Below are 15,774 nucleotides of genomic sequence, written 5' to 3' on the forward strand. Positions count from 1 at the left end.
ATTACTAATTAGGTTCATTTTGTCTTAGCATCTATGTATGTATATGCATAAATGCAAATCATGTGGATTTTTTAATTTTGCCAAAATTAGTGGTTTTTTCTTTATATCAAATGGGTAGTGTGCCAACATCATAAGTTTAGAGAAAGGCGTATCTCATATCTGAGTATAAACACCCAAATCATGCTTATGAATTACAAAAGGATCTGAAATTCATTATCTTAAACATTATGTATGAAATTTGTTAACCCTGACAAAATTGCTTTGGGTGATAGATGGGTTGACTCAGTCAGGGAAATGACCAGAGGATTGCAACACAGGATAAGTGATCACGCAGATACCTGGAAGTGAAGAGACAACAGCCTCCTAACAGAGGGTCAGGACAAGATGAGTAAGCCATAATCTTTGAAAGATTTTTCACGAACATTTGGAAGACACTGGGACTTCTGTATTCGGTAACTGAAAGTAGGACTGACTTCAGAATACAGGAGAAACGAGATACACAGACACACTGATTTCTGTACATACGCTACGTATCCATATATATGTAAATTGTTCACAGTCATAGGAGATGAATTACACACAAATGTATCTCTAACTAGTGAAATTAAGACTAAGTTTACACGATGACCTCAAATTGGCTCCCAGCAAACAGTTCAGCTATAAGGTATTAAATCTGAATTTTTCCCCCTTGACTAAAGTTATTATTTCAATATGTCATCAAGTTGTTCTTCTATTAGTACAAGTTCAGACTTCTTGAAAAAAATGGATCAGTTTTAGTATTAATCTCACATAGCTGAAGATAAAAAATGAAAGCATAAGGTATGTCTCTTCTGTATAGGACTTCAGAATTTAATTGAGGAGGGATGTCAGTCATACGTACACTAAAAACAAGACAAAAATGGGCCTTCTGTGGAATTTGAGAGGGAAAAATTAGCAAAGGTAATTTGGGAAAAGCTTTACTGAGGAGAAATCAAGGTTTCTGGGAGACTGTTGGGGTAGACAGAAGTACAGAAAGAAATACAGGCAAGTAAAACAATACAGGCAAAAACCCAGAGATATCTGACAATATATACCGAGAAAAGAGTGGCTTAGCATTAAGTGTTACAGGAGGCAGGTTGGGGTAGATAGGATTTTTGCTAACTGACTTTGAACGACAGCTTCAGTTTGTATAATATGACAAAATCTGTGTGTGTCTGCGTGTGTATGTGCATGTGCTGGGGAGTTGTAATGAAGGGCAAAGATAAGAGACGAAGGCTATGATTTAGCAGAATTTGATAGGTAGAACAGTTATTTATGACTGTAGACTGGGGGCTTAAACTCTACTTTTTAGAATAGCAATCTAAGACGATTATTTCAGTCAGGGGATTTCAATTTGAGTTCTTTTCCCCCCCAGTGTAAGACCTTGATCAACATGACTTCACTGATCTGTAATCATGTATATCAATCATGTATCTTCACAGGAATGCTCTGAAGTTAGACAAGGTAATAGTTCAAGAGGAAGTGATATTTTCATCACATATGCTATCACGTATTACACTATAATGCCTGTACCTTATTATGCTATCCCACATTCATAAACTCATACAGGTTCATTGTAAAATAACTTCAAAAATACACAAAAGTACAAAGATAATTTTTCAAGTCATTATGTATAAAAGCCTTCATTAAGATATTTGATAAGATAGATACCAAGTAGTAAAACTGAATAATATCTATTAATATAAATTGTATTACTGAAATTTTTACTTTTTCTGCAGGCGGTAGAGTATGCCAAATGAAAATCATACGAGGTTGCTTTACTAAGGAATAGGTATTGCTGGTTCAATCAGTAACCTAGTCATTCTACTAGATGTCATAAAACTATGTTGTCAGTTTCTGGTCTGAAATTCTACTAAGTTTAAAGTTAACTTTCTTAAAAATAAGTCACATACCAGTTTTTGCCCTGTCAGGCCTTCGAGGAGGTCTAGGAGGCGCCTCCCATCCTGTAGGTCACTGAAGAGGTTCTCAATATGCTGCTTCCCAAACTGAAATTTAAAAAATACACTCAATTTAACAAAGCACACTTCCAATGATACATTTTCACGATTATCCCTTTTGAAAACTAAAGCTATATTTAAGGATAATTAGTGTGCATAATTAATCTGCCAAAGATGATGGATGAAAAAAGGAAAGTTCAAATGACAAAAAAAAATTAAAAATTTTATCATAGGTCAAGTCTATTTGAATTAGTTTGAATAGCAAGAGTAAGAGATTTATACCCTAAATGATCTAATTAATTCACTTAAATGAATATAGATTCTATGAAGGAGAGAAAAAATACAGGCATGATCAAGGCAGTTAGGGGTAAAGGGAAAAGTAAATACACAAAGAAGCAAAGACCACAATCTACCTGGGTGGGTACATAAAGTTTAACCATTCTTGGAATATACCAGTCAGAGTGGTTCGACATCCTTATCACTCAAAACATGCTTGCTGTGCGTACACATTTTGCATGCTATGACCTATTCTCATACTGGATAACTCAAATTTTAGGAATATCGGGTTTAATTAGGTTTGAAACAATCCTGTGAGAGCTTTTCATCTATTTTACTCAGTTCTTTGCTCAGGAATTATACTAAGGAAAAATAATAGTCAATAAATAATATTTAACATTTTTAACATAAATACTCATGAGACACACTGTTAAATGAGTGGATTTCATAACCGTTGTGGCATTTCTGAGATTAGCAGTAACAATACTTAACCTCTAAGTATCTCATGTAAGATGAGTATGTGGCTCTTTGTCATGAAACTAGAACGGGGTAAAGCCAAAATTATGGTTCAGATTTGTCTAATTCTGGGTTCTTGTTCTTTCAATCTTATGTTGCTTCCTTGTCCTTTTATAACCTACTATTTGATTATCTTTCAAACATTTGTCTTTCTTTTGTCATACTTCACCAAATCGTTTTCTGCTTAAAACCCTACAATCCCCTCATGAGGTAATTCCCAGCTTTTTCATCACCTATCTGGAAATCCCTAATTTAATCAGTCACAGACATATTGAGCATGAATAAACCTGAGCTAGGTACTGAATCATATGCTAGTACATCAGACATAGGCCCAGACCCTATAGAACTTAGAGTCCAGCAAAGAAAATATTCCTAAAAGGTACTATTACATGGAAGCATTAAAAAGGACTAAAGAACATGTAACAGTGGGAGCTCTCACAAGCCTTGGGATCAACAAATACTTTCCAAAAAATGTCAGGTGATGGGTCTAACATTAGCCTTTGGGTGACTGTGCTCTTTTCATACACTCCTTGGATCACATATAAACTTTGAATTTCACACAAGTCAAGAAAATCCCTGGTTTCCAGGCAAAAGACATCCCTTAAACTTCCACGATTAAAAACATAGGATTTAGACTATTCCTACAACCAGGTAGCCATGTCAATGACAAGACCTGTAAATGCCCGGGTACTTCAAAAGCAGGGAACAATGATACCTGCGGCAACCAACCAGTCCCTGTGTGCCCAGCTTTGTGAATCCAGCCACATATATACTTAGACAAAAATTATGAGTTATTCTTTTGAAATTCTACTCAAATAGATCCATTTTAAAATTCCATGGGAAAAAGAACATAACACAAAACCCTAACATGCTAGAATTTTTAAAGAATAGCTTTACTAGGAGGGAGGCAGAACAAGACGGTCAAATAAATGGAACCTTCCAGCAATCATCTTTCCCGCTACCACTGCTATAGAAACACCAAACTGAACAGATATCCACACAAGCAAGCACCTACATAAAAACCAAAAATCAAGTGAGCAATCACAGTACTTGATTTTAATATCATATCAAGGAAAGAGGCACTGAAGATGGTAGGAAAGACAGTTATGAATTGCCAACACCACCCTCCCCCATCCCCTGGCAGAGGCCATGTCTCATGTAGACGATCTGTGTGCTTTCAAGAGGGAGGGCTCAGGATTGTGAAACGTTGCATTGGAACCCAGTGCTGCCCTGTCACAGTGGGAAGCAATACAGGGCAGAATTCATCAAGCGCACATAGAGGGAACATTTAGACCAGCCCTATGCGGGGAGGTATCACCCATCTCAGCAGTTAGAAGCTGATTTCCAGCTAGTCTCACCAGTGTGAGCTCAAGCACTTTGGGGTCCTAAATAAACTTCAAAGGGAGTCTAGGCTACAAAAACTGCAATTCCTGGGCAAGTCTTGGGGTCGTGCTGGACTCGAAGTCAGGGGACTTGGTGGGCACACAACCCAGTAAGACACCAGTGCTTGTACCACCCCATCCTCTAACCCCTAACAGTGCAGCTGACAGCTTTGAGAGAGACTGCTTCTTCCACTTGAGGAGAGGATAGGGACAGTAAAGATGACATTGTCTTGCAACTTGGACACAAGCTCAACCACAGTAGGATAAGGCATCAGGCAGAGTCCTGAGACCCCCCATTCCAGGCCCTGGCTCCTGAGTGACATTCTTAAATACACCCTGGGCCAGAAGGGAACTTGCTACCTTGAAGAGAAGAATCCAGTCCTGGTAGAATTCGTCACCTGCTGACTAAAGAGTCCCTGAGTCCTGAATAAGCAGCAGTAGTAGCCAGGCAGTATTCACCAAGTCTTGGGTAAGACTCAGAGCCATGCTGTCTTTGGGTGTGGCCCAATGCATTCCCAAGTGTGGTGGCCATGGGGATATACTCCTTGTGCTTTTGGAAAGGAGAGGCAATAGAGTGGACTTTGTCTTGCAGGTTGGGTACTAGCTCAACCACAGTCAGGTAGATCATCAAGCAAGCTCCTGGGTTCTCTGATTGCAGGTCTTGGCTCCTGGATGGCATTTCTGGACTCACCTGGGGCATGAGGAGAACCCACTGCACAGAACGGAGAGACCCAGGCCTCGCAGGGTTTACTCCTAGTTAACTAAAAAGCTCTTGGGCCTTGAGTGAACATCAGTGGTAGCCAGGCAGTACTCACCATGAGCCTGAGGCAGTGGTAGCCATGGGGAAAAATTCCTCTGCTTATGAAACGGGAAAGGAAGAATGGGACAAACTTTGTATTGTGGCTTGGGTGCCAGCTCTGCCACAATAGAAGAGAGCACCAAATAGATTCATAAAGATGCAACTTCAGGCCTTGGCTCCTAGATGGCAAGCATCAAAAGTCAAGGATAAAGACAGGATCCTAAAAGCAGCAAGAGAAAAGTTACATTCCAAAAAGCTTAACAACAACTAGTAACAGGCTTCTCAGCAGAAAACTTACAGGCTAAGACATGTCATGCCATATTTAAAGTGCTGAAGGAAAAGACCCTTTATGCTAGGATAGTGCACCCAGTGAAAATATCCTTCCAACAAGGAAGATAAAGACCTTCCAAGACAGAAGCTGTGGGATTTCATCAACACCAGACCTGTTCTACAAGAAATGCTAAAGAGAATTTATCAACTGGAAAGAAGAGGACCTTAACTAGCCAGAAAAACCATCTGAAGGCACAAAACTCAGTAAGTACAGACAAACACAAACTATTTTAATACTGTAATTGTGGTGTATGAACTACTCATATATTGAATAAAAAGAGTAAAAAGAAGGAAGCTTTTAGTTCCTTAACAAAAAATAACTATAATAACTTTAAGACATAGACAGTATAATGAGATATAAACAAACAACAAAAAGATTAAAAGAGACGAAGTTTGAGTTTTTAATTAGTTTTCTCTTTACTTTCTTGTTTATGCAACCAGTATTGTCTGTTTGAAATAATGGGTTATAGTGTTTGTAAACCTCATGGTAGCCTCAAATAAGAAGATATACTAAGATTCACAAAATTTAAAAAGCAAGAAATAAAAGCATGCCACTAGAGAAAAATCGCCTTCACTAAAAAGGAAGACAGGATGGAAGAGAAAGCCACAAAACAACCAGAAAACAAAATGGTAGGAATAAGTTCTTAATAATAAAACTGAACATAAATGAAATAAACTCTCCAATCAAAACACAGTGACAGAAAAAACAAAAAAAAACCAAAAACAACAACAACAACAAACACCAAGACTCAATCTGTTGCCTACAAGAAACACGCTTCACCTACAAAGCCAGACTTAAAATTAAGGGATGTAAAAAGATATTCCATGTCAATAGCAACCAAAAAAGAACAGGAGTAGCTGTTCTTACATCAAACAAAATATATTTCAAGACAAACTGTAAGAAGAGACAAAGATCAACATATAATAAAGGAATCATTTCAGCAGTAAGATATACCAATTGTAAATACATACGTACCGAACACTGGAGCACCCAGATATATAAAGCAACATTATTAGACCTAAAGAGAGCTGGAAACCTCAATACCCCACTTTCAGCCTTGGACGTAATCAGGCAAAAAGTCAACTAGGAAACATTGAACTTAGTCTGTACTACAGACCAAATGTACCTAATAAATATTTACAGAACATTTCAACCAACAGCTGCAGAGTGTACATTCCTCTCATCACCACATGCAGGATTCTCAAGGATGGGCCATATGTTAGGCCACAAAACAAGCCTTAAATTCAAAAAATTGAAATATAAAGTATCTTATCTGACCACAGTTGAATGAATTGAGAAATCAGTAATGAGGAATTTTGAAAATTATACAAAACACAAGGGAATTAATCTATATTCTCTTGAATGATCAGTGGGTCAATGAAGAAATTCATAAGGAAGTTATAAAATTTCTTGAAACAAAACTGTAAACACAGCATACTAAAACTTATGGGCTACAGATAAATCAGTACTAGCAAAGTTTATAGCAATAAGCACTTGTATCAAAAAAAAAAGAGAAACAATACATCTTAAAGAACTAGAATAGCAAACCAAACTCAAAATTAGATTGAGTCATGAAGACATGCAAAACCCTAACAGACCAATAACAAGTAATGAGATCAAAGATGTAACAAGTCTCCCAGCGAAGAAAAGCCTGAGACCTGATGGCTTCACTGCTGAATGTTACCAAACGTTGAAACACCTAATACTCAAACTATTGTGAAAAAGAGGAGGAGGAAGCACTTTTGAACTCATTCTGTGAGGCCAATATTAGCCTGACACGAAAACCAGACAGACATCCAGAAAACAAAACTGCAGGCTATTATCTCTGACAAATACTGATACAAAAATCCTCAACAAAATACTAGCAAACCAAATTCAACACAACATTAAAAAGGTCATTCGTTATAACCAAGTGGTATTTGTCCTAGGGATGCCAGGATGGGTCACCATATGCAAAAAATCAATGTGATAGATCGTATCAACAGAATGAAGGACAAAAACCATATCATTTCAATAGATGCTGAAAAAGCATTTGATAAAAATTCAACATCCCTTCATGATAAAAGCTCTCAAAACTGGGTATAGAAGCAGCATACCTTAACTCAGTAAAAGCCACATATGAGAAACCCACAGCTAATTTCATACTGAATGGGGAAAAACTACAAGACTTTTCTCTAAGATCTGTAACAAGGATGCCCACTTTCACTACGGTTGTTTAACAGATTACTACAAGTCCTAGCTAGATCAAAGAAACAAAGGGCATCCAGATTGAAAAGGAAGAATCAAATGATCCTTGTTTACAAAACTAGGAATCCCATTACCTGACTTCAAATTATACTACAGAGCTATACTAACCAAAAATGCATGCTAATGGCATAAAAACAGACGCATAGACCAATGGAACAGAATAGAGCCCAGACACAACTCCACAGACCTAAAGTAAACTCATTTTTAACAAAGGTGCCAAGAACATACACTGAAGAAAAGACCATCTCTTCAATAAATGGTGCTGAGAAAACTGGATATGGATATGAAAAAGAATGAAATTAGACCCTTGTCTCTCGCCATATACAAAAATATCAATCTAAGTGGAACAAAGACTTAAATCTAAGGCCTCAAACTATGAAACTACTACAAGAAATCATTGGGAGAAAATCTCCAAGACACTGGTCTAGGCAAATATTTCTTGAGCAATACCCTACCAAGCACAAGCAATCAAAGCAAACATGCACAAATGAGACATCAAGTTAAAAAGCTTCTACACAGCAAGGAATGTAATCAACAAAGTGAAGACACAACACACAGAGTGGGAGAGAATACTGGCCAACTACCCACCTGACAAGGAATAACCAAAATCTATAAGGGGCTCAAACAACTCCATAGAAAAAAATATATATAATAATCTGATTGAAAGATGGGCAAAAATTTGAATAGAGATTTCTCAAGAGATGACACAAATGTCAAAGAGGAATATGAAAAGGTTGTCACTATCATTGATCAGAGAAATGTAAATCAAAACTACAATGAGGTATCATCTCACCCCAGTTAAAATGGCTTATATCCAACAGACAGGCAACATCAATGCTGATGCGGCTGTGTGGAAAAGGGAACCTTGGTACATCGTTGTTGGGGATGTAAAGTAGTAGAACCACTGTGAAGAACTGTTTGAGGTTCTTCAAAAAACTGAAAACAGAACTACCATATAATCCAGCAATCCTACTGCCGGGTATATACCCAAAAGAAAGGAAATCAGTTTGTCAAAGAAATATCTGCACCCTCATATTTATTGCAACCCTATTCACAATAGCCAAGATTTGGAAGCAATCCAAGTATCCATTAACAAATGAATGGATAAAGAAAATGTGGTACATATATACGTAGTGGAGTACTACTCAGTCATAAAAAAAAATGAGACGCTGTCATTTGCAACAACGTGGATGGAACTGGAATACGTTGTATTAAGTGAAATAAGCCAGGCACAAAAACAAACTTTGCATGGGCTCACTCATATGCAGTAACTAAAAATTAAAGCAATTGAACTCATGGAGACAGAGTAGAATGATGTTTACCAGAGTGTAGTATGGGTAGTTGGGGACAGGAGGAGTGGGAATGTTTAGTGGGTACAAAAATCTAGTTAGAATGAGTAAGATCTATTTGGCAACACAACAGGGTGATTACAGTCAACAATTTACTGTACATTTAAGAATTTGGGCCAGGCAAGGTGGCTCACGCCTGTAATCCCAACACTTTGGGAGGCCGAGGCAGGCGGATCATGAGGTCAGGAGATCGAGACCATCCTGGCTAACACAGTGAAACCCTGTCTCTACTAAAAATACAAAAAATTAGGTGGGCTTGGTGGCGGGCACCTGTAGTCCCAGCTACTTGGGAGGCTGAGGCAGGAGAATGGTGTGAACCCGGGAGGCGGAGCTTGCAGTGAGCCCAGATCGCATCACTGCACTCCACCCTGGGTGACAGAGCAAGACTGCGTCTCAAAAAAAAAAAAAAAAAATTTGAAGTGGAATGTTTGTGGCACAAAGAAAGGATACATTCTTGAGGTGACAGATACTTCACTTACCCTGATATGATTATGCTTCGCATGCCTGTATCAATATATCTATTTACCCCCTAAATATACTATGTATCCATAAATTTAATCTAAAACAAAGCAACTTTACTATACATAATATACACATAAATCTTAAAACAGTGCCATTTTAATGAAACTTTAAGGAAAGCTCTCTAGTAATAAGAAAATAAATTTACACTTTCTAATAGTGCTGCCAAGAACTTCATATCTAACCTGGAATAATTTGGCATTTTGAGTGTAATAATTTGTTTTTCAAATTGAATGAAGGTATACAATGCCATTAAAATGATGTGTTTTTTTCCTCCTTTGGCCAGGAGCAAAATTTCACACTTATCTGAGCAAAGCATGACTTTTAAACTCATCAAAAAATAATCTTATGCACTGCAATGTGTCCATTGTTGAAGAAAATATAGTTAACTGTTAACTGACAGAGATACTTGCTTTTATGAAAAAAAAAAAAAATCCAGGGTAGAAAGTTGAAGTCTGTCAGACCAAGAAGTATGTGCGTGATAAACTGCTGTTTATTCAAAAAGAGGAGCAGAGACTGGGAAAGGTGAGAGAAGTCTTGGAGTACAGAATAAAACATGAACCCCAAAGCCATCAGGCTCATATAGCATCCAAGACACAAGGACTACGTTTGGGTTTGGAGACAAAGTCTAGGCAAAGGTCAAAAACGCAGACAGAATCTTGCTTTGTTGGCCAAACTTAAATACATAGACCAAGGTCTTTTATGAGTCTTCTTTTAAAACTGGAGGTAACCAAAATGGAGAGGGAGTAAAGGATTATAAGTCAGGCAGGGGATTCCATGTACACCTAGCTGGGGCACCAAGAGAGAGAGAAAGCAGTGAGGTGATAGAGAAACAGTTCCTGCTATCGTATTATTTTCAAAACTCACAGAGTCAATGATATATTAAAGTATCACAATTGAAATCCAATTTCTATTAGTCATATTCACCATATTCTCTAATAGAGTGCTTCTCAGAATATTCTACCAGAGCATCCTTCCAGGAAATGAAATTGAAGGAATTTGCCCTGGAGTCTGGCAGTATAAATTACACATTGCCTGCAGGTTTAAAATTTCTTTGAAAGCATATACTTTATGCTAAAAATTCCTAGAGATTTTGCCTTCTTTTAATATATGCTTGTTTCAACGTAAAACTATTTATCATTTATTTTTTGAGACAGAGTCTCGCTCTGTTGCCAGGCTGGAGTGGAGTGGCGCAATCTTGGCTCACTGCAACCTCCGCCTCCCAGGTTCAAGTGATTCTCCTGCCTCAGCCTCCCAAGTAGCTGGGACTACAGGCATGTGTCATCACGTCCAGCTCAGTTTTGTAATTTTAGTAGAGACGGGGTTTCACTATGTTGGTCAGGCTTGTCTCCATCTCTTGACCTTGTGATCCGCCTCCCTCAGCTTCCCAAAGTACTGGGATTACAGGCATGAGCCATCGCACCTGGACTTATGTAAAAGTAATTTTAAGTACTTTTGAGTAAAAATCTCCCCCAACCCCGTTCCCACGGTCTGAAGTGTTTTTTTTTTTTTTAGTGAAATGTGCTACATTTAGCCTGTAACTTTATAGACCTTTCGGTGCTCGGTTTTATTCTCCCTGTAGTATGAATACCCCAGGTAAAATCAAACATACTATTTCGCTTGGATGGTTCTAATTTTCCTGCCTGCAACTTACTCTATAGAATTATAGATACTATAGCAAAAGTAACCCAAGTTTCAAAAGCAGAAATAGCTAACTTCTGAACTCAGGTCTCTCACTCACTCACTAGCTGTGTTATTTTGGGCAAGTGACAGCCTTTCTGAGGCATAATTTATTCACTATTAGAATGGGGCTCAAATTATTACTTCAGAGCACTCCCGTGAGGTTCAACTGCAACACATAGGAATGTTATACAGATTTGGCAAATAGTATGCACTCAATAAATATAGATTGATTTTTATGTTTCATTTTAACACTATTTGTCTGCATTTCTTTCTTTGACCAAATTCTAGGTGTAAAAAACGTTTAACTCGGCCAGGTGCAGTGGCTCACACCTATAATCCTAGCACTTTGGGACGCTGAGGCAGGTGGCTCACTTAAGGTCAGGAGTTCGAGACCAGCCTGGCCAACATGGTCAAACCATGTCTCTACTAAAAATACAAGAATTAGCTGGGCGTGGTGGCACACGCCTGTGATCCCAACTACTCGAGAGGCTGAGGCAGGAGAATCGCTAGAACTAGGAAGGTGGAGGTTGCAGTGAGCCGAGATCGTGCCACTGCACTCCAGCCTTTGTGACGAAGCAAGATCACACACACACACACACACACACACACACACACACACACACACGTTAAAGTCTTTTCGATAATATAAAAATATATTAGAAAGTGCAGAGTACATGTAAAATGTTTTCTATTAGTTTGGCATCCCCGTGGGAGTGCAAGTCAATAGGGGAAGGCATTATTCCCTATACAATTACTAAAACTGGTGAATGCAGATGGTACAGAGGATGCACTTAGAAACTTGCTTTTTCCTCCCTTTACTTGTTCTTTTGACTATTTTTAAGTATTCTTTTGTTGTTCTCCCCTTTCATCTTCAACATGCACCATGTCTTTGTTGCAGGTGGCATTTTATATCCTAAGAACAATATTTTTTCTTTAAAATTCAACCTTTAATGGCTTCCTTTTCAAGTGTATGAGAACTATTTTGTGAAGCACACAAAACATGAATTCCTCCTTGGGCCGGGCGACCCTGTAGCTCTGTCTTCAGTTCATTTTATGACTAAGATTTCCCTTATCAAGTGAACTGAGTGGATATCTGATATTACTCAGTTTAATGTATCTGCATATATATTGTCTTTGTTAACCCAAACCACAAGATGAAAGGACCTAAAAACGAGACAGTATTCCTTCCAAATCCTTTTTAGTATGAAATAAAGAAATACGGAAGCACAAACAGTGTTCAAAAAGAAACACAGGTAGGTTGACAAGTGGCATAAATAAAGTGAACCAAATCAAAGTGGAACAAATCAAAGTAAAAATATTTGAGAAAGGAAATGCATTTGTGAAGGTGTTTAAGTGGTTTCTGATTCTTCAGAGTTGTATTGGTCTTTTAACCTGAAAATCCAAAGGGATCAATACGTTTCAGTAGAAAGTAAAGAACACAGGGATAATTTAGCATGACCTTCTGATTACAAAAAGGACAAGCCATGGACATATCTGTCGCTAAGAGAGTCAAGATACTTCTGCAATTACAAATCCCTAGACATTGGAAACACCAAAAATATCGCAAATACCACAAAGAATTGCAAAACTGGGGATTCAAAACTTACTGAAGAACGCTGCTGACCAGCTCCCAGAAAAATAAGGCAACCCATTGTCATGTAAATAGGAAGCTTTCTGAGTTGATTTTTTTTGTTGTTTTCTTAAATATGAGTTGGAAAAAGTATCGTATAATAAAGCAGTATTCTGTTGCGGAATAATATACATAAAGGAAAGTACACGTCTTAAGTGTACAGCTCAATGAATTATCACAAACCGAACATATTTATATTACCAGCATCGAGATTTAAGAAACAGAATATGATCAACACCCTAGGAGCTTCCTCACACCCCCTATGTGGAAGCCCCCCTCAAGAATGGCCACTATGACGACTTGTGGCATCATAGGTTAGTTTTCTCTTGAAAGGAATCGCCTAAAGATAGAAAAATGCTGGTTTTGTATTTCAAGTTAGAATACTAGTGACTGAAATACATTAGATTTATGCAGAGGGAATTTAGAAAAAAGTCACACTGATAAAATATGCTTTGGAAAACACGGGGGAATGGTATGATGCCATGAATAAGAATGTTGACTGTACACCCAGAATGCCTTGGGTTCAACTCCCAGCTCTGCAGTGTGATCTTGGGCAAGTAACTTCTCCGTGCCTTACTCTTTTCATCTATAGAAAGAGCATGTATCATTACCTATGTTGTGGTGATATTGCAAAGATTTAAGTGAACTTAGTATGGCACTTTGTAAGATATATTCTGTAAGTGTTAGCTATCACACATTTATTCCAAACTTTCTAAGCCAAATAATCCATATCGTCTATAACTTTCCTTGTAATGTTGGCCTCAAAGTAACAGAAGGGACCAACTTCAAAATATGAGAATTAAAAGGGTTAATAAATGTAAGATGTCTGGTATGGTACCTAGCATAGAAAATGCTCAATAAAAACATTAAATAAATTACATTCCCTCCTGTTAAATGTTATCACCTGGAGGTGGAGAATGACACTCTCCTTTGAAATTTATATGGCCATAGCAGGACTTTGGTAATCTGAGATGAGTTTAATAAGGGACTGTTTATAAAAATGAGGGAAGGTATAATGAAACCACTGGAACTAGTAATAGAGAAGTGTTATTACTACTCTTAGACTCCTAAGAATGAAAAGAAGGAGAGTGGTTTCTAGTTACTACATAAAGAGAGAACTGAGAAGAGAAGATTATCTGACAGGAGCTTTGATATTGGGTGATGGAATTTCTTTCCTCTCTCCCTCTCTTACCAAGGCTCTCATTGGCCAAATCCAACTAGAAGCCAGAGGGCAAAGGAGCCTGTTGATGTAGTCCACAGACATCAGCCTCCCAAGGAAGACAAAAGTGGAGAGTAGGGCCAAAGAAATAAGCCAAAGACATTCACCACCCTAGACATGGAAGCAAATTTCCTTTGAGCCAAGGAAATCAATGCCAGGGATGTCCATATCAGAAAATAAATGAAGGCCTACGTGTTACTTCCCATGCCTCATATTTCTATCTCTGGTGATGTCATTGTAAGGAATCATATGTATCACTGGAACACCGTCGTCTTCTTTAATAGTGATATCAAAATACTGGAATGTTTTGTGGACCTTAGCAGATAAAATCAGTAGGTATTTATTCATTATTCCTTAGCGTCAAATACTTGTAGAGACTTCTCTCTACCAAAAAAAGCACTAAAATCTGGCTATGAAGATAATCAAGAAAAAGCCAAGTTATTCCTTGCAGCTAGCAAGTGTTCAAGAGCAAAGCTACAAAATACAAGTTTTTATAATCTCTCCAGATATAAAATGTTATTTGGCATTTTATAAAGCATCTTAACTAGAACCCGGTATGTATGTTACTCTATTAAGTACACTAGAAATGATTCAAACAGATGTGCATTCGAACTTTAAATAGGAAACCACACCATCGTTAATGGAAATCAAGTTGTTATATGTAAGTGGGATGTTATGAACCCAGAAGTATGCTTAACAAAAAGTCAGCATGATTCATTGTCTGATCAAGTCTATCCTTAACATGTTTTGTAATAAAACTAACTTCTAAAGCTAGGTCTCAATTGTTTTATCTTTAAGTTAGATAGGTCAGTACTCATTCATTTTACCAGGTATTCTAAAGGAAATATTAGTAAAATTATGGTAAATGCTTTTTTATCTTATATTTTTATGTATTAATGTAATTCACAAAGTTATTTTAAAATCTGTGGAATGATTACAATCCATGATTATACTAATTACACCACCTTTAAATATCCCCTATAAAATTGAACATTCTGAAAGTTAAACCCAGTTTTTTGTTGTTGTTGAGACTCTGTCACCTTGGCTGGAGTGTAGTGGCGTGATCTTGGCTCACTGCAACCTCCGCCTCCCAGGTTCAAGCGATTCTCCTGCCTCCGCGTCCCTAGTAGCTGGGATTACAGGCGCGAGCCACTACGCTTGGCTAATTTTTTTTTATTTTTAGTAGAGACGGGGTTTCACCTTGTTAGCCAGGCTGGTCTCGACCTCCTGACCTCGTGATCCACCTGCCTCAGCCTCCCAAAGTGCTGAGATTTACAGGCATGAGCCACTGCACCAGGCCTAAATCCAGTTTTTCTATTGATTCACATAGATACATGATTTGCATTTGAGATAGCCAGTGATGGAAATGAAGGCTAATTACAATCTATCCCAATGGTTGCTTTTCTGACAGAAACGGTATGGTACAAGGTTGGCAAGATGAAGCACTTTGTTTCAAAGCATGCAAATAACACTGAATCTTCAAAAAAGAAATCTATAGGCTAGGCGCAGTGGCTCATGCCTGTAACCCCAGTACTTTGGGAGGCCGAGAAGGGCAGATCACTTGAAGCCAGGAGTTTGAGACCAGCCTGGCCAACGTGGCAAAACTCCACCTTTACTAAAAATACAAAAGTTAGCTGGGCATGGTGGCACGCGCCTGAAGTCCCAGCTACTTGGGAGGCTAAGGTGGGAGAGCATCTGGGAGGCAGAGGTTGCAGTGAACCAAGATTGCACCACTGCACTCCAGCCTGGGTGGCAGAGTGAGACTCCGTCTCAAAAAAAAAAAAAAAAAAAAAAAAGGATTGTGTTTATATACATACATACATACACACACACATACACACATACAC

General features: G+C 38.1%; 1 protein-coding gene and 1 non-coding gene across 2 annotated transcripts in view; both read right to left on the bottom strand.

The window, feature by feature from the left end:
* Window positions 1-15,774, bottom strand: part of DMD (dystrophin) — a 2,218,635-nt gene that overhangs the window by 1,721,989 nt on the left and 480,872 nt on the right. The window contains exon 3 of the mRNA XM_063601607.1: window positions 1,932-2,024. Coding sequence (XP_063457677.1) covers window positions 1,932-2,024 — 93 coding nt within the window. The remainder of the gene's footprint in view (window positions 1-1,931; window positions 2,025-15,774) is intronic.
* LOC112438625 (small nucleolar RNA U13) lies at window positions 105-203 on the bottom strand. Its single transcript, XR_003027026.1, has one exon. It is a non-coding gene; the product is annotated as a small nucleolar RNA U13 (small nucleolar RNA).

The sequence above is a fragment of the Pan paniscus genome, chromosome X (assembly GCF_029289425.2).
Source record: "Pan paniscus chromosome X, NHGRI_mPanPan1-v2.0_pri, whole genome shotgun sequence".
In the NCBI taxonomy this organism is placed as follows: domain Eukaryota; kingdom Metazoa; phylum Chordata; class Mammalia; order Primates; family Hominidae; genus Pan; species Pan paniscus.